The 22121-nt window shown below is 35.3% G+C and overlaps 1 protein-coding gene across 1 annotated transcript in view; it reads left to right on the top strand.

Moving 5' to 3' along the window:
- Usp34 (ubiquitin specific peptidase 34) overlaps window positions 1-22121 on the top strand; it is a 186090-nt gene that overhangs the window by 141356 nt on the left and 22613 nt on the right. The window contains exons 52-68 of the mRNA XM_041668910.1: window positions 1409-1462; window positions 1565-1660; window positions 4386-4450; window positions 4540-4615; window positions 4703-4750; window positions 4857-4922; window positions 7486-7566; window positions 9214-9299; window positions 9919-10087; window positions 10188-10262; window positions 11460-11611; window positions 14681-14729; window positions 14818-14922; window positions 15001-15045; window positions 16023-16127; window positions 17395-17542; window positions 21464-22098. Coding sequence (XP_041524844.1) covers window positions 1409-1462; window positions 1565-1660; window positions 4386-4450; window positions 4540-4615; window positions 4703-4750; window positions 4857-4922; window positions 7486-7566; window positions 9214-9299; window positions 9919-10087; window positions 10188-10262; window positions 11460-11611; window positions 14681-14729; window positions 14818-14922; window positions 15001-15045; window positions 16023-16127; window positions 17395-17542; window positions 21464-22098 — 2055 coding nt within the window. The remainder of the gene's footprint in view (window positions 1-1408; window positions 1463-1564; window positions 1661-4385; window positions 4451-4539; window positions 4616-4702; window positions 4751-4856; window positions 4923-7485; window positions 7567-9213; window positions 9300-9918; window positions 10088-10187; window positions 10263-11459; window positions 11612-14680; window positions 14730-14817; window positions 14923-15000; window positions 15046-16022; window positions 16128-17394; window positions 17543-21463; window positions 22099-22121) is intronic.

Raw genomic sequence — 22121 nt, 5'->3', positions numbered from 1 at the left:
TCAACCATAGTTTTATAAAGAAGGTAAGATGATAAGATTAAATCATAAGCCAGAAATTGAATTACAGTGGTAGAATAATTAGATTAAACATACCAGGTATTCAAAAAGTCCATGGTATTAGAGCGAAAAGAATTTACCCTTTACTGACATAATCTGGAAAATCTTTTGGTTTCTTTGTTTTTGTTGGTTGTTTGGGTTTTTTTTTTTTTAGATTTTTTTTCGAGACAGGGTTTCTTTGTGTAGCTTTGGAGCCTGACCAGGCTGGTCTCGAACTCACGGAGATCTACCCTCCTCTGCCTCTCAAGTGCCAGGGTTGCTGGGCAGTGAAGAAACAATTATTTCAAATTATTGGAAATAAACTTCCGTGTGTAAGATTTTCCAGACTATAAACCAGGCAGTGGTGGCGCACGCCTTTAATCCCAGCACTTGAGATATAAACCAATTATTTCTCTTCTGATATCTTTGTTTAACATCTTTTTCATGTATATACCGACATGTATATACTTTATGTATATACTGCATGTCTATTTCATATTCAGAAAGTTATAGCTTTGAGGCTCAAACTTGATTTTCAAAGTATTTTGAAAAAAAATTAAGTTTGAGGGTCATATTATTTGGTTTTGAGAAATTATATAGCAGGCAAGCAGTGGCAATCTTGGTATCTGCAAGAAGGAAGGCAGAGATGACAAAGTCATCTTCTGAGCCCTTTTGAATTTGTGTCAGCGGCGGACATCTGCAAACAGCCATGAAAACAGGGAATGGGGAAATGTTCAGAGAAAACAATGTCAGGGTCAGCATTCTTAACACTTTGACTAATATTAAAAGAAGAGATACAAAGGAGAAAAGGTATTTTTTAATCAAAAATATTTTTGGCTATCATATCCATAATTATATTTTGTACTTATTTCCATTTAACATATTCAGAAAAAATAGGCCCATACTACCTGTCTTCTTGCTATGTTTTCACTTGTTTTGTTTTATTGTTGTTACAACAACATTCTTCATGACAGTTTTGTGGTATTCAACATCTTAAAAGACGTGTACAATCATGTTAGGATATGCCAGCTAAATTTGTGCAGTTCATGGACCTGTTTTTGGATGGCTGTGGTGGATCAAACCATGACTTTGTATGTGCTAGGCAACTGCTTTAATACTGCGTTGTATCTGTACTTCCAGGTGAATGGTTTTGTTATTGTGTGTGTGTATGTGTGTTACTGGTTATTAAGAGGGCCTTGTACATGTTAAACAAGTTCTCTAGCACTGAATTATATCCCCATCCCATGTACATAGGATTTATATGAATTCATTGTTATTTTAAAGTTATTTGCAAGCTTACTTTGAAGTATTACATAAGTGTTTACAAAATAATGTATGTATAAATCTTTCTAAGTGATTTTTTTTTTCACAGACAAAAACCTATGATTCGGTTACAGATAAATTTATGGATTTCTCCTTTGAGAAGGTGATCATCTTTTTTCATATGGAATAATTTAATGCTGCATATTATCTAATTCTAAATTATAATTTGTTAAAAATTAAAATGTTTTCCTTTTGCTTCATAAAGACACATAGTGCATATATGCTGTTTTACAAACGCATGGAACCAGAGGAAGAAAATGGCAGAGAATACAAATTTGATGTTTCATCAGAGTTACTAGAGGTAAAAATTAATTTGGTTTTTAGCAACAGTTTAAATTTGTGTTAGGTGTTTATGCAATAGACACTTCGATATGAAAACAAGCAGTGCAACATTAATATCTACAATCCCAGTTAGATCTTATATTTACAAAAATGTCAAGGCTATACTGACTTATGATTGAATGAAAAAGTATATATGAGGTGCTAGAAGAAATGGCTCAGCAGTTAAGACTGCTTGCTGCTCTTGCCAACGATCCACCATCCTTGACAAGGAGCTACAGCTAGTAACTGAAACTCCATGGGTTCCAACACCTTCTTGTGGACTCTGAAGGTATCTGTACTTGTACGTACACACTGCCTCCAAACGTACTTACACATACATACATACACACACTCACACTCATAACACACACTCCAGCCCCTCAAATTTTCTTAAGCAAAACATTGTTTATTGGTATATTTAGTAGCTGAAAGAAGACATATTGCTGTGATGTTTAGTGAGTTGAGGAAGAATCTTGAACTTGAGATTAAGTAATTATTTATAAAAACTATTAGGGAAGTTTTGAAAAATGCAGTTTTAATATTGAAGCATAGAGTTAAACATGGTTTACTGATGAAGTACAAAAAGGACCATCAAGGAAATAAGGTGACTGAGTTATGAAGCAGAAATACAAGCACTGACTATTTTGGATCTAGGAGACATACTAGGCTTATGTCCAGAGCATAGAGTTATGACAGAGAGCCTGGCTCTTTGTAGATAACTAGAAATAAAAATGGATCTAGAAAGAAATTTGAAATGGGACTTTGTTGCTGTTAAGTCTTTTAATAAGACAGGTATGTCATGACTCTTTAGCTTTGTAGACTCCTTAGCATTGTAGGGTCTAGAGATGCTCAAAGCCTATGAAGTACTAGGTATTCACTGAGCAAACCTGAACAAGAGCCCTAAGAAAACAGGCTAGGAAGGCGGTTAGAGATAGTTGAATAGTGGAGAATTAATGACACTGTCAGTTCAGACTGAGCCTACCCACTAAATACGGTGCTATAAGCCTGTAATACCAACACTAAGGAGGATGTGAGAGGATTGCTGTGATTCTAAGGCTTACTACAGTTTCAGATCCTGTCTAAAATATTAAAACCAGAAAAGAAAATGAGCATGCCATCTTTAGTTTCAAGATACTTATAGAAGCACATGGCTAAAAAAGACAGCTAGTAAGAGAATCATATATCAAACAGAAGTTTGTTTTATATAATTTTGTGAAGCTGAGGGCATGAGCTCAGTGGTAAAGCACATGTATAGGATGCACAAGGCTGCTACCACCAAAATATACTGTTAGTGTGGAGCTGTCTGACAAAGGCTGGAAGCATTCTTAGAGTTTCTAAGAAATAAGGGTATGCAAAAATAGCAGCATTGTTCTACTTGGCTTCATATCAGAAATAGTTGTTTGTTTGTTCTTAATGTCTAAATTTTACCACAGGGTTTTTCTGTGTAGCTCTGGCTGTCCTGGAACTGGCCTTCAGCTCACAGAAATCTGCCTGCCTTTGCCTCCCGAGTACTGGGATTAAAGACATATGCCATCACTACCCTGTTACTGTCAAATTTAAACATTACTTCCTCTTATTTATTTATTTATTTATTTATTTATTTATTTATTATGTATACACTATTCTGTCTGTGTATATGCCTGAAGGCCAGAAGAGGGCGCCACACCTCTTTACAGATGGTTGTGAGCCACCATGTGGTTGCTGGGAATTGAACTCAGGACCTTTGGAAGAGCAGGCAATGCTCTTAACCACTGAGCCATCTCTCCAGCCCCTGCTTGCTCTTTTTTTGAGACAGGATTTCTCTGTAGCTTTGGAACATGTCTTTGCCTCCCAAGTGCTGGGATTAAAGTCATTTGCTACTACCGCCTGGCCATTGCTTGCTCTGAAAACCTAGCTTTGTCAAAATGTGGCATGACGTATGTTTTCTTACTTTTATGTATTTGCTCTTTAAACAAGATTTCAGAGCTCATACTTCTAAGTCCTTATAAATAATGTTAAAAACCTGTGATCACTGACATGGTCAAACAAATAACAGCTTTTTAAAGGGCAGGTTTTGGGGCTAGAGCAATGGCTTAGTGGTTAAGAACACTTTTTACTGTGAGTTTAAGGCCAGCCCAGTCCACAAAGTGAGTACCAGGACAGCAATGGCAATTACACAGAGAAACCCTGTCTTGAGAAACTAAAAAACAAAACAAAACACACTTGTTGTTCTTACAGAGGATCTGGATTTGGCTTTCAACACCCTCTATTGGCATCCATGAGCAAGAAGGACACAAATGGTGTACATATATGCATGAGTATACACACAAACAAAATAGAATAAAAAAATTTTTTAAAGGGGGTTAGGTTTAGGAACCACCCTAAGATTTTTTAAAATATTTTTATGTCTGTATTTTGCCTGCATTTTATTTATGTATGTACCGTGTGTGTACCTGGTGCCTATGGAGGTCAGGAAGCATTGGCTTTACCAGAACTGGATTTATGAATGATTATCAGCCACCAGGTTCCTCAAAAGAACAACAAATGTTGTTAATGGCTGAGCTACCTCTCAAACCCTAGAAAGTCAACATGAATTTTAAATCCATATTTTTTGTTTGTTACCTTTGTGGGTTTTTGGATTATATTGTTTCTTGTTATTAAATTAAAATATTAAAATACATTTAATAAACTGCTTTCTGATAAATGCTAACTTTTTTTTCCTCCAGTGGATTTGGCATGATAACATGCAATTTTTACAAGACAAAAACATTTTTGAACACACTTACTTTGGGTAAGTTTGGATAAATTTTGTCTTCTTTTTTTCTATTTCTAAAGAAAGTCTTCTGTAAGAATTTAAGTAACACATTTTTTAAATTCCAGGTTCATGTGGCAGCTGTGCAGTTGTATTCCAAGTACATTACCAGATCCTAAAGCTGTGTCCCTAATGACAGCAAAGGTGATGATAAACTTAAGACAACTTTGTTAGATTTATTGCTTTGCAGTAATTGACTGTCTTGCTTAATTGAATTTTTTTTTTTTACAGTTAAGTACTTCTTTTGTTTTAGAGACATTTATTCATTCAAAAGAGAAGGTATGTGTTTTTGTTCTATGGATTTTTATGTCCATTACATTTTAAATTATGTTTGGCATTTATTATCATTGGTTAAAATCTTGGCTTTTTTCTTTTTCTTTTTTAGCCAACAATGCTTCAGTGGATTGAACTACTGACCAAACAGTTTAATAATAGTCAAGCAGCCTGTGAGGTAAGATGACAACAAACATTGCACAGTTTAAAAATCTCTTGATAAGGAAATTTCTTTTTTGTTCTTTTTATTTTTAATTGAGATGATGCAGGAAACTTGTTTTTATCTGTTGTGAATCTTGAGTGCTCCTTGTAAGTTGTTCCTAATATTTGTCCCTTAGAAAGTTATAGCTTATATTTCAAATCTGTTATAAAGACTGAGTATTAATTCATTTTTATAGTCTTTGATTTTCCCTTTAGTGTTGCATAAATATAAAGATAATTTTATTCTGGGCGTGATTGTGCACAACAGTAATCCCAGCACACAGCTGGGAAAAACAGGACAATAATCATGAGTTAAATCCGGCCTGCACCCTATCTATCTTTATCTATCTATCTATCTATCTATCTAATCTATCTGGTGAGTTCAGCGTTTACATGAGTTACATCACAAGACTGCCTCTCTTTTTCTGCCTTCGCTGTACTGGGGCTATAGATATACACCACCATGCCTGGCTGATGATTGTGTTTTGAATTCTGAGCCTAACATGCTATACAGATGTTCTGAGCTAAACTCTCATCCCCAGATAGTCTTTTTACCCTTTTTGGTCTTAATTCAATTTGTATCCCCTATCTTGGAAGTATAATTGATAAATACAAAGTGTACACAATTAAGATGTAAAATACAATGGTTTATGATACATATGTACATTGTAAAATATTTACCACAATCAAATTAATAAATTGATGACCATGTAGATAATATTTGTGTTATGTATGAATGAAAATACTTTAGGTATGCTTTCAGCAAGTTCAAGTATACAATTCAGTGTTAATAACCCATTATCTCTACTGTATGTAGCTCCCCTAGAATTTATTTTTTCTATAACCAGAACTTTGCTCACTTGAGCAGAAACCATTACATTTTTTTTTCTATCCCTCACTTAACTTGCTTTTTTGTTTATTTGATTGATTGGTTGATTTATGTTCTTTTGTGTATCTTTTGCTGGCTTTGAACTAAAGGCAATCATCTTCTCTTCATTTCCTGAATCCTGGAATTATAGTTGCTTCCCACCACACTGAGCCCTTAACTACTTTGAATTTTAATATAAAATAACATATTTAGGAGCTAGCAAGATGGCTAATGGCACTTGCTGCACAAGCCTCAGGACCTGATTTCAATCCCAAGAAACCACATCAAGATGGAAGGAAAGAACCTCCTCCTTAGCCCATCTGACTCCCACATCTCTGCAAACACAGCATACACACATACATGCAGAATGGTAGTATACACACAAAAACCCCATATGTGTCCTGGTAGATCAAGTTATGCCCACTCTTATTTCCTCACCATTGTATGAAAACTGTGTTCCTGGAGATAATTTACTAATAGCACTGAAGTGCCATCTTAATATAATCTTTGGGGCCTGGGAGAGATGGCTCATCAGGTAGAGAGCACCAACTCCTTTTCTGGAGGACCTGGGTTCAAATCCCAGCACCCATACAGTAGCTCCTGTCTGTAATTACAAGATCTGACACCTTCACACAGACATACATGCTGGCAAAAAAACCTAATGCTTATGGAATATAATAAAAATAAATAATATAATCTTCTGTTAACAACCAAAAAAGTATAAACCTTCCTAGAAACGCAAGGTTTGGTTCTTTTTTAGATATGCGATATAGTGGCATAGTGCATATAAGATGAAATTAGTTGAAGACTTTTGCTTTCTTATATCCTCTGTAGTTTTAGCTTTTATTAGTACAAAAGACAACCTGATCATCAAATTTCAAAAAAAAAAAACATTTTAAGTAAAATATGGGGAAAATTCAAAATGAAAGGTTGCTTTGCCTGCTACCCAACTTCCACAAAGAGTAACTTTACATTCCAAAGCTCTTCTTTGATGTCTTCTTTTAGCAGATATGTTTACACATCAAACTCAGAAATCATATCTTTTGTTTTTGGTTGGTTTTGGTTTTTCTAGACAGGGTTTCTCTGTGTAGTCCTAGCTGCCCTGGAACTAGCTCTGCAGACCAGGGTGTCCTCAAGCATAGAGATCCACTGTCATCTACCACTTGAGTGCTGGAATTAAAGGCTTCATATCTTTAATAATTAATATTCAGTATATGTGTCTAACAGATGGGAACGTAAAAATCTCTAATCATAATTCAGTTTCTTTCTTTAATCAGAATTCAGCAGTTTCTTTACTTTCAGCATTACATTTTTCGTGATTAGTTTTCTCTGTTGGCAACAAAGTGTGTTCAGTTAGTTTGAATTTGTGTTCTGACAAGGCCTACATTTTACTTTTCTCTTAAATCTCCTTTTATCTATTACAGTTACTTTCTCTCCATGCTGCTTTCTATTCCTTTTCTTTAAGTACCTCAGATTGCCTTCTTGTACAATAATGAATTGACATCTGTGGAGTCCTATAATGAAGTCATCCTTAGTATTTTAGATTTAACATTTTGTAATAATTTAATAAGCAGTTAAAATCATGGAATCATCAAGTAAATATCCTTATGTGGGTTTTGCTTCATTTAATAAGTATTGTGTAGATATTAAATCATGTTCTATTGTTTTACAGTGGTTTTTAGACCGCATGGCTGATGATGACTGGTGGCCGATGCAGATACTAATTAAATGTCCTAATCAAATTGTGAGACAGGTAAGGAAAGATATCTTTAAAAAAGAAGTTGCTTTTAGTTTATTCAAAATTGGCATATAAATGACATTGAAAATAATTTACAAACTCCTATCATAGAAGTCATTTGCTTTTGTTTTCATCAGCTCTTTTAAGACTAATTGCCACTAAGAAGTGACAGGAATTGTCCTTTATATAAGACCAGCTATTACTGCCAGCTTTTCTCATCCTTACAGAGTCTGCCTAGAATATTGTAGTGACCTACAAAATTACATGAATAGGATAAATTAATTCTTGTGCCAAAAGAATTGCAAAATGGATCAATTTTTTTGCTTTATTCATGAATATTTAAACATTGTTTTATAGTCATGTTTGGTATATGCAAAGATTAATCTGAACTATGCCACTTGACAGTTGTTATTAATGATAGTTCTTTTGTTATGAGTATTAGCAGTCTTCTGTGTAGTCAGAAAGTTTCCTAGTAATGAGCTTTAAAAGTATAGTTTTGACAAGTCTTATTCTGTAAAATTCACTCAGAAACATCCATCACCTTCAAAGGAATCTCTAGTGGTTTCCTCCTATTTTGTCTTCATGATTTCGGCTTATAACTACTGCTCTGCTCTTCATTCCTATGGATTGGCCTGTTTTCAACATTTTCTATAGAGTCATGGTGGTTTTTTGTATTACTGGCCGCTTTGACTTAATCTTCTTAGTATCTGTCAATGTTAAAATGTATGTCTGGAAGTGGATATGCTGACTCCTGCCTCTAATGGTCACAGGAGGCTTAGTTAGGAGGATTGCCATGAGTTTGAGAGCAACCTGGGCTACAGTGCAATTTCTTAACAAACAGAAAAAAGTATCCATACTTCATCTCTTTTCCCCCCACCAGCAAATAGTCCATCAACTACATTGACATATTTTGTTTATCTGTTCATTAGATGAACATTGACTGCATTAACATTGTCTTTATCTATTCATTGGATGCACATTTGAGATTTCTTTTTGTTTTATTGAGCAGTCCGACCTGGAACTCACTAGGTAGATAGACCAGGCTGACCTGAAACTTGCAGCAGTCCTTGTGTTTCTGCCTACAGAGTGCCAGGGTTATAAGGGTGGGGCACCACATACAGCTTTATTGCTATTTTCTGACTATTTTGGATGCAGATGTAGCCGTTTGCCTGTAAGATTTTGTTTTGATATGTATTTTAATTTTGTTCTCCATATCTTTGAAAAATGGGTTGCTAGTAACATTCTTAGATTTAACGTGTTTAGTTTTACTACAGAGGCTGCACCTCTCCACTGTATTCTTTCTCTCCACTGTATTCTTCTCCTCATGTGCCCCAGCTGGGAAAGTATCATTATCTATATTCTTGAAACCAATAGTTTGAATTGTCTCTCTTATCATAAAGCTGAATTTTTAAAAATAATTTTCTGATGCTGAGGAATTGTACCCAGGGCCTGGTGCATAGTGAGATTCACTTCACCTTTGAGCTATCCCTGCAGTCTCTGTTATTGCTCAAATAAGGTCTTACTACCTAAAGTACAGAGTGGCTTCAAGTGTACGGTTCTCATGCTTTTGCCTCCTGTATCCTAACATTACATGTGTGTGCTAACACCTAGACATGCTTCATTTGTAGTGTCTGTTACCTAATGTGAGTTTCTTCTTTAAAGATGTTTCAGCGTTTATGTATCCATGTGATTCAGAGATTGAGACCTGTGCATGCTCATCTCTATCTGCAACCAGGAATGGAAGATGGGTAAGAAGTCCTTTTAGAAAAAAGACTGTTCAATATCTATAAGGTTATATTTGTTTTGTGCTATAAAAAAATTTGTCTCCAATAATGCATGTCAAGAAAGGAACACTATTTGTTGAAATTTTCATTAAGTGTGTCTTTCATAACTACTTCCATAATTGAAGTTGGTATTTGTTTCACAATTTTTTTGTTTTGTTTTGTTTTGTTTTGTTTTTCGAGACAGGGTTTCTCTGTGGTTTTGTGCCTGTCCTGGAACTAGCTCTTGTAGACCAGGCTGGTCTCGAACTCACAGAGATCCGCCTGCCTCCGCCTCCCAAGTGCTGGGATTAAAGGCGTGCGCTACCACCGCCCGGCTCTATTTGTTTCACAAAATTAATGGATGTAAATTGCGGTTTAAAGATTGTTCTCCTATCATGGTGATTAATGCTTTAATCCCAGCATTAGGCAGAAGCAGGCTAATCTCTATGAGTTTGTGCCAGCCTGATCTATAAAGCCATTTCCATACTAACCAGGGCCACACAACCAGACCTTGTCTCATAAAACAAAAAAAGAGTAGTTTCATCCTATATAGTATCTGTCTGCAGATTTATTGTGTTCTATAAGGTGTATTTGTTTTTTTCAGGTCAGATGATATGGATGCCTCAGTAGAAGATATTGGTGGTCGTTCGTGTGTCACTCGTTTTGTTAGAACTCTGTTGTTAATTATGGAACATGGTGTAAAACCTCACAGCAAACATCTTACAGAGTATTTCGCTTTCCTTTATGAATTTGCCAAGATGGGTGAAGAAGAGGTAAGGCTAATTCTTTTTTGTTTGTTTGTTTTTAATTATATACCCTTTTAGTATGTTCAATTCGTTGTTTTATTTAAAAATATAAATCACTTGTTTTTAGAGCCAGTTTCTGCTTTCATTGCAAGCCATATCTACAATGGTACATTTCTATATGGGAACCAAAGGACCTGAAAATGTAAGTACAGTTTTGTTATATGTCAGTGCAACAGAGGCCCTGCGTCTAGTCATTCACATCATGCAGAGTCACAGTCCTAGAAACCTCTAAAGTCCCTTCTGTCTTTTTGTTTGGTAACGTTAAGGGTCTTAACTTAACTTAAAGTACTGGTACTTTAGTGCATATACCAAGTAGGAAAACAAATTTCATTAGTAGGTGTGGAACAAAGTAATAGACTTCATCCTGGTAGCCACAATTTAACCATGGCATCTGTGAAGCCATGTGTTGTTTGCATTCATGGTTTTGGTGGTTGTGCTTCACTTTTTTTGTCAGAGTTTTCTGAAAGTTTAAAGTATGGATGGATTTCGTATTGTCAGCTACATTCTATTGTGACTGCTACATTGGATTGGATTTTGTGACCTACTTGTAATATGTCATTTAATCCTTCTCATATACTTAAGAGTACAGTTTGTTTCACCATAATACATAAGAGGCAATTGAAGTTTAGAGAATTTGGCTTGTTTTAGATCACAGTAATTTGGGTTTTGATCTGTGGTCAAACTGCTGTTTCTTAAAGTTCATGAGTTGGTTTTAATCCAGTTCCAGCCTGTATGGCTACCTGTTTTTACTGTTTTTCTTCTTCTTGCCCGCCCGAACGCCCGCCCGCCCGCCCGCCCTCCCTCCCTTATTAAGACAGGATCTTGTTATGTATTCTAGACTTACCTCAGATTTATTAATCTCCTGTCTTAGACAATTGACTACTACCATTCCTGATAGCCTCTTGAGTTTCAGAGCTGGAGTGAATTTCTCTCTGAAATATATGCTACTTTAAATCATCTAGAAACTACAAATTAAGATTCTTTTGTATGTGTGACTGGCATTTTATTCAGTAGGAAATACTCCTATTATATTCATAATTTTTTATATTAATTAATCACCCAAAGAGGTTGATTGAAATAAAACAAAAGTTATTAAAGGGTTTATCTGGGATGAATAGTTTTGAGAACTATTGTTCTGTATAGTTCCTCCGACCTATCTAAAAGTGTCCTGATTGTCACTTCGGCTGTATCATGTTAGGTTTTGACCTTCAAATGATTTTTTTTCCCCTTATGCATGCTCTTGCCATATCTTTCTGGTAGTTATATTAAAATAAGTCAACTGTTTTCAATATGATATTAAGACTAATAGCATATTAAAATTAAATTTTGTTCCAATTAGCCTCAAGTTGAAGTATTGTCAGAGGAAGAAGGGGAAGAAGAGGAAGAAGAAGAAGATATACTCTCTCTGGCAGAAGAAAAGTACAGACCCGCTGCCCTTGAAAAGATGATAGCTTTAGTTGCTCTTTTGGTTGAACAGTCTCGCTCAGAAAGGTGAAATGTTTCAACATTCAAAATGCTTACAGCGTGTTTGGTTTTATTCTTTATCCATAATTGTTCTATAACTTCGGTTTTTATTACATAAATCTTTTTAAATAATAATATCACTTCAACTCTTGTGGCTCACGAATTTCAGTCCTTTCTATCTAACTCGTCTGAGTCGTGCTAGAAACAGCTATTGAAGAAATCTGTAGTAAAATATCTGGCAAAATTAAATGGACTTTGATTCTTTATCGCAGCACCTATACTCAAGGGATATACCCCAAACAGAAAGATATATATGGAGAGGTATTTATTAAAATGCCATTTCTAGTGTCAAAAAAATTGGAGACAGCTAAATGTTCATCAGAAGGGGACTAGTCATTGAAAAATCAAGAAATTCACTCAAGTCCACTGTAGTTTTGTTTTTTTTTTCCTTAATGAAATGTGGAATTCATCTGTGTTTCCATGTAGAAATTATTATACACAAATCCTCCCTTTTCCTCTGCTCCCTTCAAAAGACAAGGTAGGGAAGATTGTATATATTATGCTACACTTAGGAAAAGGGAAACTAAGAAAGCGAATGCATGTGTATATAGACAATCTTGATTCATGCATTTCCTATTTACAAAGGCAGATGCTTGCTAAATTTTTCTATAATGCCAAAAATCAGTACTGTGAGGAGCTATCCCAGTTATCCACTGACACATAGGTATTCAGAATGGTGAAAAATTGGAGTTTCCTGACACATGCTTTCCCAGTCGAGGTCAGACAAGGCAGCTGTCTTGTTTTGATTTTCATGTTGTAAACAAATGTACTTTTCATGATGTATGCCACATTTAAAAACTATTTGTGCTTTTCCTTTGGTTATGTCACTGTTTAAATGATTCCCAAGAATAGTGCTGAAGTGCTGTTTAGTGTTCCTGAGCATAAGGAAGGCTGTGATGTCCCTCAGTGGAAATGAATATAGTAAAGTTTCATTCAGGCATGAGTCCAGTATTGTTGGTTGTAAGTTTAATGTCAATTAACTAGTCATACATTTTAAATAAGGTGTCATTAAACAAAAACACCTGTAAATCATGGTACTGTATTGCTCTATTGATAACTTTGTGACAACATGTTCACAGGGGCCTAGTTCTTTGTTTTCATTCCATAGCAACGATGATTTGGTTTTTGGTAATTCATTGTTTGTACCTTCATAGAATGTGACTACTCAAATATCAAGAATTAGCTATAAATCAAATCATCGATCAATAATATGGTTTTGAGAGAAAACAAGATGGAGGGGCACAGAAATGGAAGGTTGACAAAACCATACGATTTTGGTTTGTAGCTTTAGTTTTTGAATCCTGTAAATGTTCTGTATAAGTAAGTATATAAGAAGCGGTATTTTAAATCAAAGATGAAGGGGATCTAGCCACTGGAGAGGAATTAAAGAACATGTTAACTGTCAGTTTCTAACAGGATGTACACGAAAGACAAGAAGGAATTGCAAAATTATTTTAAGCTGTCTTAATTATGTTGTTGCTTATAAGTAGAATTATTCTGAAAGTATTTTGTGCTCAGGTTCTGAGCAAGAAATGAGTGAGAATCTTGGAATGTTTTTTATTTTAAGAAGCACAGAGACTAAATAGACTACTCTGGGGTCATGTTTAAAGAACTCAACAGTGTACTTTAGGAGTTTCTGTTGCTCTTATGTTGGACAAGGTACACATCAAAAGTAAAAATACCTGTGATGGAATGTAAAACACATCAAGATGTTTACATTGATAATCTCAGAATGATACAGTAAAAGAAAATTTGAAAAACGTGTTGGCAACTTTTGAAATATACTGAGAAATCAAATCTTTACTTTGAAAACTGGAAAGGAAATGGTGTAAAGGATATGTTTCTCTTACCTGCAAGAAATAAAAGTTGATGTCAACTGATGGTGGATGAGGGCAAGTTCATCAATACAGAGCTGTCTCAACTAATAAATGAGCAAGGAGTGTTGGAATTAGAAAATCACTCTCTTGTGACCCTGAGTGAAATAATGCTTCCAAGGTCATCACTGGTGGAAAATGTCATAAAGACTAACCCTTCATTATGTGTCTCCCTGAGGAAAAGCCACATCACCATCTACAAAATACCCTTGATTACAAAGTGAAGCCTAGATCTGATCAAGTCTTTAGATCTGCCTATCATTTTACAGGAGGAGAGGAATGTGATAAAACAACACCATCAGGATACAATTAGCAAAACATAAATATTGGAATCGCTACAGGACAAAGCTGCTTTCTTCAATGGATAAGTTGCAGTGAAGTGCCAAGGGAAACAAGTAGATTTAAAAATTTAAAGACATTAAAACCAATTGTAACAAAAGACTTTCATTCAGATCCAGATCGAAACAAATTAACTATAAAGTATTTTTAGACACCTTAGGAAATTTGTGCACTGATATTGTAAGATAGTAAGGATTTGTTGTTTTACTTCAGGCATGAATAATGGTATTATTGGTTATGCTTTTTTTTTTTTTGGATTTACCTGAGATATGTATTGAGATTTATGGATTAAATGCTAAAATACCTGGAATTTGCCTCAGAATAATGCATATTGAATGGCTGTTGGTAAAAGTGAAACAGGATTGGCTAAGATTTGGGTAAATTTGAACTTGAGTGATGGGATACTTGCCACTATCCTATTTTTTTATCATCTGAATTTTTGTATAAGTTAAATGTATTATTTTTAAATTACATGGAAAAACAATATTTCTTAGAATTTCATTTTATTTTAAAGACTCATGTTAGAAAAACAGCTGTCAAAATAAAACTAGACCCATCCTAGCATTTTTAATACAGTAATTCTATGGATTTAATGAAATGGAAATAAAGTAGTTTTTGGTGTTCCATATTCCAATCTTGGAAAATTACCTGAGATGCTTAGCAAGCAAATCTAGCCATCAAACACTTCCCTTCCCCCCAAAATTTATGATGGCAGGTTGATATGGTTATAATAGAATTAACAGGGTTCATGCATGTCATGCTGTTAATAGCTTCAAAGTAGTACACATGGAAAAGATTTATTTCCACTAATATTTTCTTTTAGGCATTTGACATTATCACAGACTGACATGGCTGCATTAACAGGAGGAAAGGTAATACCTTGACTAATATTAAATAGTTTAATCATTCTAAAAATCATAATATGACAGTTCTTAAATGAATAATTTTTGTTTTTAACAGGGATTTCCCTTCTTATTTCAACATATTCGTGATGGCATCAATATAAGACAAACTTGTAATCTAATTTTTAGTCTGTGTCGATACAATAATCGACTTGCAGAACATGTAAGTACTAAAAGCAGTCTTCAACGTTTTTGATAATTTTTAAAAGAATATTCTGAAATCCTGCTTTTTCTGTTTCAGATTGTATCTATGCTTTTCACTTCAATAGCAAAGTTGACACCTGAGGTATGTAAGAGTTTGCTAATAAGCATAATAACTGAACTAACAGTTAATTTTCTTTTTATAGTGAATATAGTTTTCCAACTAAATAAGAATTTATACATGTAAATTCAGTATATCTGAGTGTTACTTATATTCCAAGTTCAAAGTTGTTTGGCTTAAAGCATATATCATAAACTGTCCAAAATTCTGTATTTATGGAGGAATATATGGATGGTAAAGTACAGAATCATGAATAATATTTTTATTGAACAGAAGCATTTAACAATCCCAGCACTCAGGAGGCAGAGGAAGGTGGATCTCTGTGACTTCAAGGCCAGTCTACTCTTTATAGTGATTTCCGTGACAGCCAGAGCTACATAGAGAGACCCTGTCTCAAATTCTACCTCCCATTACCTGCCAACAGAAACAAGTCATTTTTTCATAAAATTAGAAGTCTTTTGCTACTTTAGTCCATGTTTAAGAGCAATATAAGGGCTTTCTTTGGGGATCAGAAATTGCTACAGGTAGAAACATACTTATTTCATTGATAAAAATACTTTGAAAGTTAGACAGGAGAAGTGAATTCCAGTGATTACTTTTACAATCTTGAACTTAACAAATAACATACTGTGCACATAAAAAATGCTTTTGAGGATAGATTTCTGTTTTTACTACAAAATAAGATAAATATGTGAGTTAACACATGTATTTAGCCATTACATAGAGTGTGTCTGTATGTATTTCAAAATATCACCTATACCATAACTATATAATGATTAGTTATAAATTTATAAACAAATTAAATCTTGAATTACTTTTTTGCTAAGTACATTTGACACCAGAGATAGCTATTCAATTGCCTCTATTTAATTGATTGTATCTTCTGACGGGACATTCTGTGGTAGTTTTAAAAAAGTTCATATTCAGGAGTGCTGACTAAGCTCTGCCAGCTCAGAAGAGCAGATTTAAATGAGACTAAAAGAGTGATTTGTGTCTTACAGGCAGCCAATCCTTTCTTTAAATTGTTGACAATGCTAATGGAATTTGCTGGTGGACCTCCAGGAATGCCTCCCTTTGCGTCCTACATTCTGCAGAGGATATGGGAGGTAAGTTTTGAAGTACATGCTTCCAATCTTTTATTTTCCCAGAGATTTTCTTTTGTTGTTGTTTTTTAATTTTTTTCTTTTTTTAGAGTAATTTTCCTTAACACAAAACAAAATATAGCAAAATTGAATGGAAGGTACAGATATTTTCCATCCAGCCTTGCCTTCATGGACTTTGCTTTTTTATACTGTGACCACCATCTTCCATTTCTATTTCTAATTATTTGGATCAAATTACTTTACACAGTATGAAGTTGTTATTAAGAATAATCTTCCTCAAGAAAATTTCATAAAGCAGCTAGAAGCTCTCAAAACATAAACCAAATATTTTTAGCAATTGATACAGGCAGAAGAAATACCAAATACTACTTCTTTTCTTCCAGAGTCATTGCTGTCAGAACAGTTTTCTTGGTGAGGACAGTAAACCCTTTTTTTGGTCAAATGTTTAAGCTTTAATAGATTGCACATTTCTGTTAATAGTGTTCAACTGTGCTATTGTGACCTAAAGGTCATTCATGAGGCAATAAATAGTAAGCTTAGCAATGTTCAAATAAAATAACAGAAAAAAACAGCCATAGAATTTAGCCTATCTTACAGAGAGATTGCCATCCATTGCTCTAAATGGCTTCGCTTCCCATCCCTATGGAAAGAATCCCCATAGCAATCCAGTGAACTCTTTTGCATTCTCATGTAATAGTAATAGTCTGGACATAGACTAAGAAAAAGAAGCAGATGAAAAAAAAAATCCAGGATTTAGTTCATGCTGTGCCAGTATTCTATCACCAACCAAATATGTTTAAGAAAATAAACTTAGCAAGTTCATTGGATTCTCATATTTGTCCTGGGTTATTTTAAACTAGCAACAAATTTTCCTGAGCTTTTCCTGCACTTTGAGCATAGTAGGAAAACATGTTAAAAATTCTGTAAAAACTAGCTTAAAGGAAAAGAAAAAAACAATTGGCCTGAAGAAATGGCCCAGTAGTTAAGAGCATTTCTTGTTCTTGCAGAAGACCTAGGTTTAATTCCCACCACCTACATGGTGGCTCACAACCACTCATATAACTAGTTTGAGGGGATCTGAGACCCTCTTCTGTCTCCTCAGGAACAGGCACACATGGTGCACGTGTATGTACGTAGTCAAGACACTTACACAAATAAAATCTAGAAAGAAAAAGTCAACTAAATACTTAATGACATTTACCAAAAGAAAGTAAAAAATCAGGTGCTTATTCTGTTATCTTATGTCCTGTTTTTGTTATTTTATTCATAGGTTATTGAATACAATCCTTCTCAGTGTCTGGACTGGTTGGCAGTGCAGACACCCCGAAATAAGCTGGCACACAGCTGGGTTCTTCAGAATATGGAAAATTGGGTCGAGCGATTTCTTTTGGCTCACAATTATCCTAGAGTCAGGACTTGTAAGTCAAATGTTTAAAATTTAGTCAATTATTTATTGTTCCAAACTTTAGGTTTGTTTTACTGGTTTTTTTTTGTTTTTTTTGGGGTTTTATTTTTAGGTTTTTCTGGGTGGGGTGAAGGTAACTCAGTGATAATGCCCATTATTATGTAAAGCTCTGAGAAGTATCATAGAAGGCCAGTTTTATTTTATTTTGTTTTCTTAATATTTGGAAATCATAGTGCTGTGTTTATCTATTGTATTTAAGTGTTACTGAAGAAAGTAAAATATAAGAAAATTCTTTCTTAAAAGCAACTCTTGATTCCAGGACAACCTACATACATTCATAATGAGACCCTGTCTCTAAAAAACAAAGTAACTCTTGAATAGGCTAAATAAGATTAAAATGGAATTAGGACAGAAATCATGTATTTAATTATGAGAGTTAAGTAATATACATCTTGTGTATAAGCCATTAGAGAATGAATAGCAATTCTTAGAAGGTAGGTGGACATAGCACAAAGAAGACATTTTACAAGGCAGGAAATTGTTTTTTGTTTTTCTTGTGTTTTGTTTGTTTGTTTTTTTGAGACAAGGTTTTTCTGTGTAACTTTGGCTATCTTGGAACCTCATCTATAGACCTGGTTGGCCTTGAACTCAGAGATCTACCTGTCTCTGCCTCCCCTAATGTTGGGATTAAAAGTGTGCGCCGATGTCATCCAGCAGGAAATTGATTGTTCATAAACAATGTATTCACTTTTGCTAGTTCAAAGAAATGAAATCAAAGTAATTTTGGAAAATTTTTCAATGAAAAGCTGTTTCCCAGTTGAGAGGACTAGCGTCAGTGATATACAGATCTGATATATACATATGTTGTTTTCTAAACATCGTTCCCCAATAAAATACAGATTCATGGCTCTGTAGAGAAAAGACCAATTTTAGCACGGATGATAATAAAGCCAAGCTGGTGCCTTAAAGATGAGTACAGTGCCTTAAGTGAGGAAATAATATGCTAAATAACATGACCACACCAAAGAGACAGAACTCCTGAGAGAACTCCCAGTTGCTAAAACCATAACAATTTCTGTAACAAATAATTACAGTACTCTGTGTTCCTATCCGAAGTATAAAATGACATTTACAAACTCTGATTCCCAGCACTCATGTGGCAGCTCACAACCTCCTGTGACTCCAGTTCTGAGTGATTTGATACCCTACTGTTGCCTCAGAGGCACCAGGATCCAACTGGTGCACAGACAGAAAGGCAAGCAACACACAGCTCAACAAATAAAGATAAACAAATCCATAAAAGAGAGTAGTGAATAATTTGTATATACTCTCCTTGGGGCTAGCTTAGTGATGTAGTAGAAATGAGTGTTAAAAGTAACCTGTTTTCCAGGCAAATGGTCAGGGTTACTATCAAAAATTCTAGTTGAAGAGTGTACTTCTGACGTGCTACAGTCTGTGGTCTTCTTCCAAACTCCTAACCCTGAGATAATCTGTCTTAAACATAACCTTGGTTTGAGAGGCACTCTGTGAACTTCCTATTACTCATCAGAGCTATCAAAGTTATCAGGGACAAGAAGTCGGAGAAACTTACCAGAACCAAGAAGAGCTTAAGGGGATATGCTAGTTAAAAAATGTTGTGTGTCCAGACAGGATCCTGGAAGCAAACAAAAGCACCATTATGTCCTTAATCATATTAATTTAGCATAATAAATGTTAATGGTAGTAGAAACTTGGTGAGAGTTATATGGGAATTGTGTGTTCCTCCCGTGTGAAGTCAGAGGTTTATTTGAGAAAAAAAGCCTTTCAGTGGAGGTTACCAGTGGATTTGCATTAGTACTCTGCCCAGAACTTTGCTTCTCTCCCTTTGATACTTTATTTACCCAAATGTTACACTGATTTTCATGATAGTACTGTGGAAATGAACTCTTCTACATAGTACTGATTTTGTGATGTTAATATCACAAAAGGCCATACATAGCACTTTGTGCCACACCTTTGATCCCAGCACTCAGGAGGCAGAGGCAGCTGGATCTCTGAGTTTGAGGTCAGCCTGGTCTACAGAGTGAGTTCCAGGGTAGCCAGAGCTGCACAGAGAAACCTTGTCTCCAAAAGAAAAAATAAAAATTTCCCACAAAGATCCTTTAAGATAAGCATGTGTCTTCCCCTTTATAATGCCATTTTAGGACTTGTATGCAAGTCCTAAATGCACATGTCCAGTGGCATTACTTTTACACCTGCTCAGTGAGCATCTTGACATGGTAGGATGTGCTTACAGTCCTGTAGCTTCAGGGATTGAGGCAGTGGAACAGCTTAGCCAAAATCTGTCTCTTAAACAACAAAAAAAAACGCCTTTAGTTAAGAAACAAATTGTTGGGAACCATTTTAAAAGTTACATCATTGAAAACTGAAAAATTGTTTTTAATATTAGTGTCCAAATATTTGAAAAGAATGGCTGTTTTAAAATAACATAAACTAAAGACCTTATAAAAACTACAAAATAGCTTTAACAAATAGCTGATTATTGAGAAAAGAAAAATTGAGTCCCCGAGTACTAAAATAAAATAGTTAAGGGCTTGACATAGTGGGGCACACTGTCAGCATCAGCATTTGGGAAGCAGAGACAGACAGAGATCTATGAAATCAAGGACAGCCTGATCTACATATTCATTACCAGAATTGGCCGTGGCTACACAGAGAAACCCTATCTCAAAAAACATAACAAGCAAAATACCCCAAAAGCTGAAGATTTACTATGTAGCAGTAGAAGTAGATTTCTTCCACATTTCAAAGTATGAAACAAGACCTGATAACCAGCTCAATTCTTAGCTTGTACGGATGGACTCATCTAATAAGTCACCAGCAGCAGAATGATGATAATAGGCCTAATGACATGCTTAACGTGGGAGTCTCTGAGTTCTAGTTAGCCTTTAGAAGACTGTTGGCAAGGAAGAAGGGGCAAACAGTTTCATTGAGAAGCAGTTCCCCAAAGCAGGGAGGAATCTTAAAAATGAATTGCCCTAGAAGACTTGCAAAGGACTTTGTAGCCAGCAGTGCCTTAAATCCCAGGACGTGACATACCGCAGCAGCTCCAGAAGATGAGGAGCAGCCTGCACTACACAACTCAACCCTCTGTCTCCACAGAAAGTAGGAAGGGAATCTCAAGAGTTAGTGACATACACAGACTAATATATTTATTAAATATGTCATATGGCATTATCTTTAAATTATTACAAAGTAACTTACTAGGGTGTTTTTAAAGTAACACTTAATATCTAAAACATTAAATGATTCCATGTATCATTTCATTTCATTCTAAATGTTGCCTTTTTTTCTCCTTATTAAGTCATTTTTCAGAAAAAATAAATGATAACATAGAATTCAGCAGTGGTGACAGCCTTTAATCCCAGCACTTGGGAGGCAGAGGCAGGTAAATTTTTGTGAGTTCGAGGCCAGCCTGGTCTACAGTGAGTTCAGGACAGCCAGGGCTACACAGAGAAACCCTGTCTTGGGAAAGGGGAGAAAAAAAAGATATGAGAATTCTATATTGTGGAAGAACTGAACAAAATAGGTTGAAAACCAGTTCTGATAGCTAGTGCTTAGTAGATGAAGGAAAAGAGTCAAGAATTCAGGTTTAGCTTGAGTAGCATGAGAGTCCGTCTCCAAAAAAAAGAAAAACAGTTTTCGTAATGGTGATTATTGTTGCCACTTAAAATACAGCAGTGGCAGAATGGGGGGAACGTTCTACCTCCGTACCCTGTGGGAATCTTTCTTCTGGACCAAAGGTAAATCAGAAGCATATTTAAAAGATGTCATGTCCCTTAATTTTTATTCATTTTTATTGATAAAGGGAAGAGTGGTTTTGTGTTTTAATAACTGCTCTTCAAGTCTACTTAAATCTTACAAGGATCTGACAGTTTTGTTTTACATTTTATAGCTGCAGCTTATCTTCTGGTGTCCCTTATACCAAGCAATTCATTCCGCCAGATGTTCCGGTCAACAAGGTCTTTGCACATCCCAACCCGTGACCTTCCACTCAGTCCAGACACAACAGTAGTCCTACATCAGGTCTACAACGTGCTACTTGGTTTGCTCTCAAGAGCCAAACTTTATGTTGATGCTGCTGTTCATGGCACTACAAAGCTAGTGCCCTATTTTAGCTTTATGACTTACTGTTTAATTTCCAAAACTGAGAAGCTGATGTTTTCCACATATTTCATGGATTTGTGGAACCTTTTCCAGCCTAAGCTTTCTGAGCCAGCAATAGCTACAAATCACAATAAACAGGCTTTGCTTTCATTTTGGTACAATGTGTGTGCTGACTGTCCAGAGAATATCCGCCTTATTGTTCAAAACCCAGTGGTAACCAAGAACATTGCCTTCAATTACATCCTTGCTGACCATGATGATCAGGATGTGGTGCTTTTTAACCGTGGGATGCTGCCTGCCTACTACGGCATTCTGAGGCTCTGCTGTGAGCAATCGCCTGCATTTACTCGACAACTGGCTTCTCACCAGAACATCCAATGGGCCTTTAAGAATCTTACACCACATGCCAGCCAGTACCCTGGAGTGAGTATAGTTAGTACTTTTAT

Source organism: Microtus oregoni, unplaced genomic scaffold, assembly GCF_018167655.1.
Source record: "Microtus oregoni isolate MIOR12 unplaced genomic scaffold, Mior012 000019F_ref0000042, whole genome shotgun sequence".
Classification (NCBI taxonomy): Eukaryota; Metazoa; Chordata; class Mammalia; order Rodentia; family Cricetidae; genus Microtus; species Microtus oregoni.
Note: the sequence above shows the minus strand (reverse complement) of the source record. Positions and strands in the feature narration are given on the sequence as shown.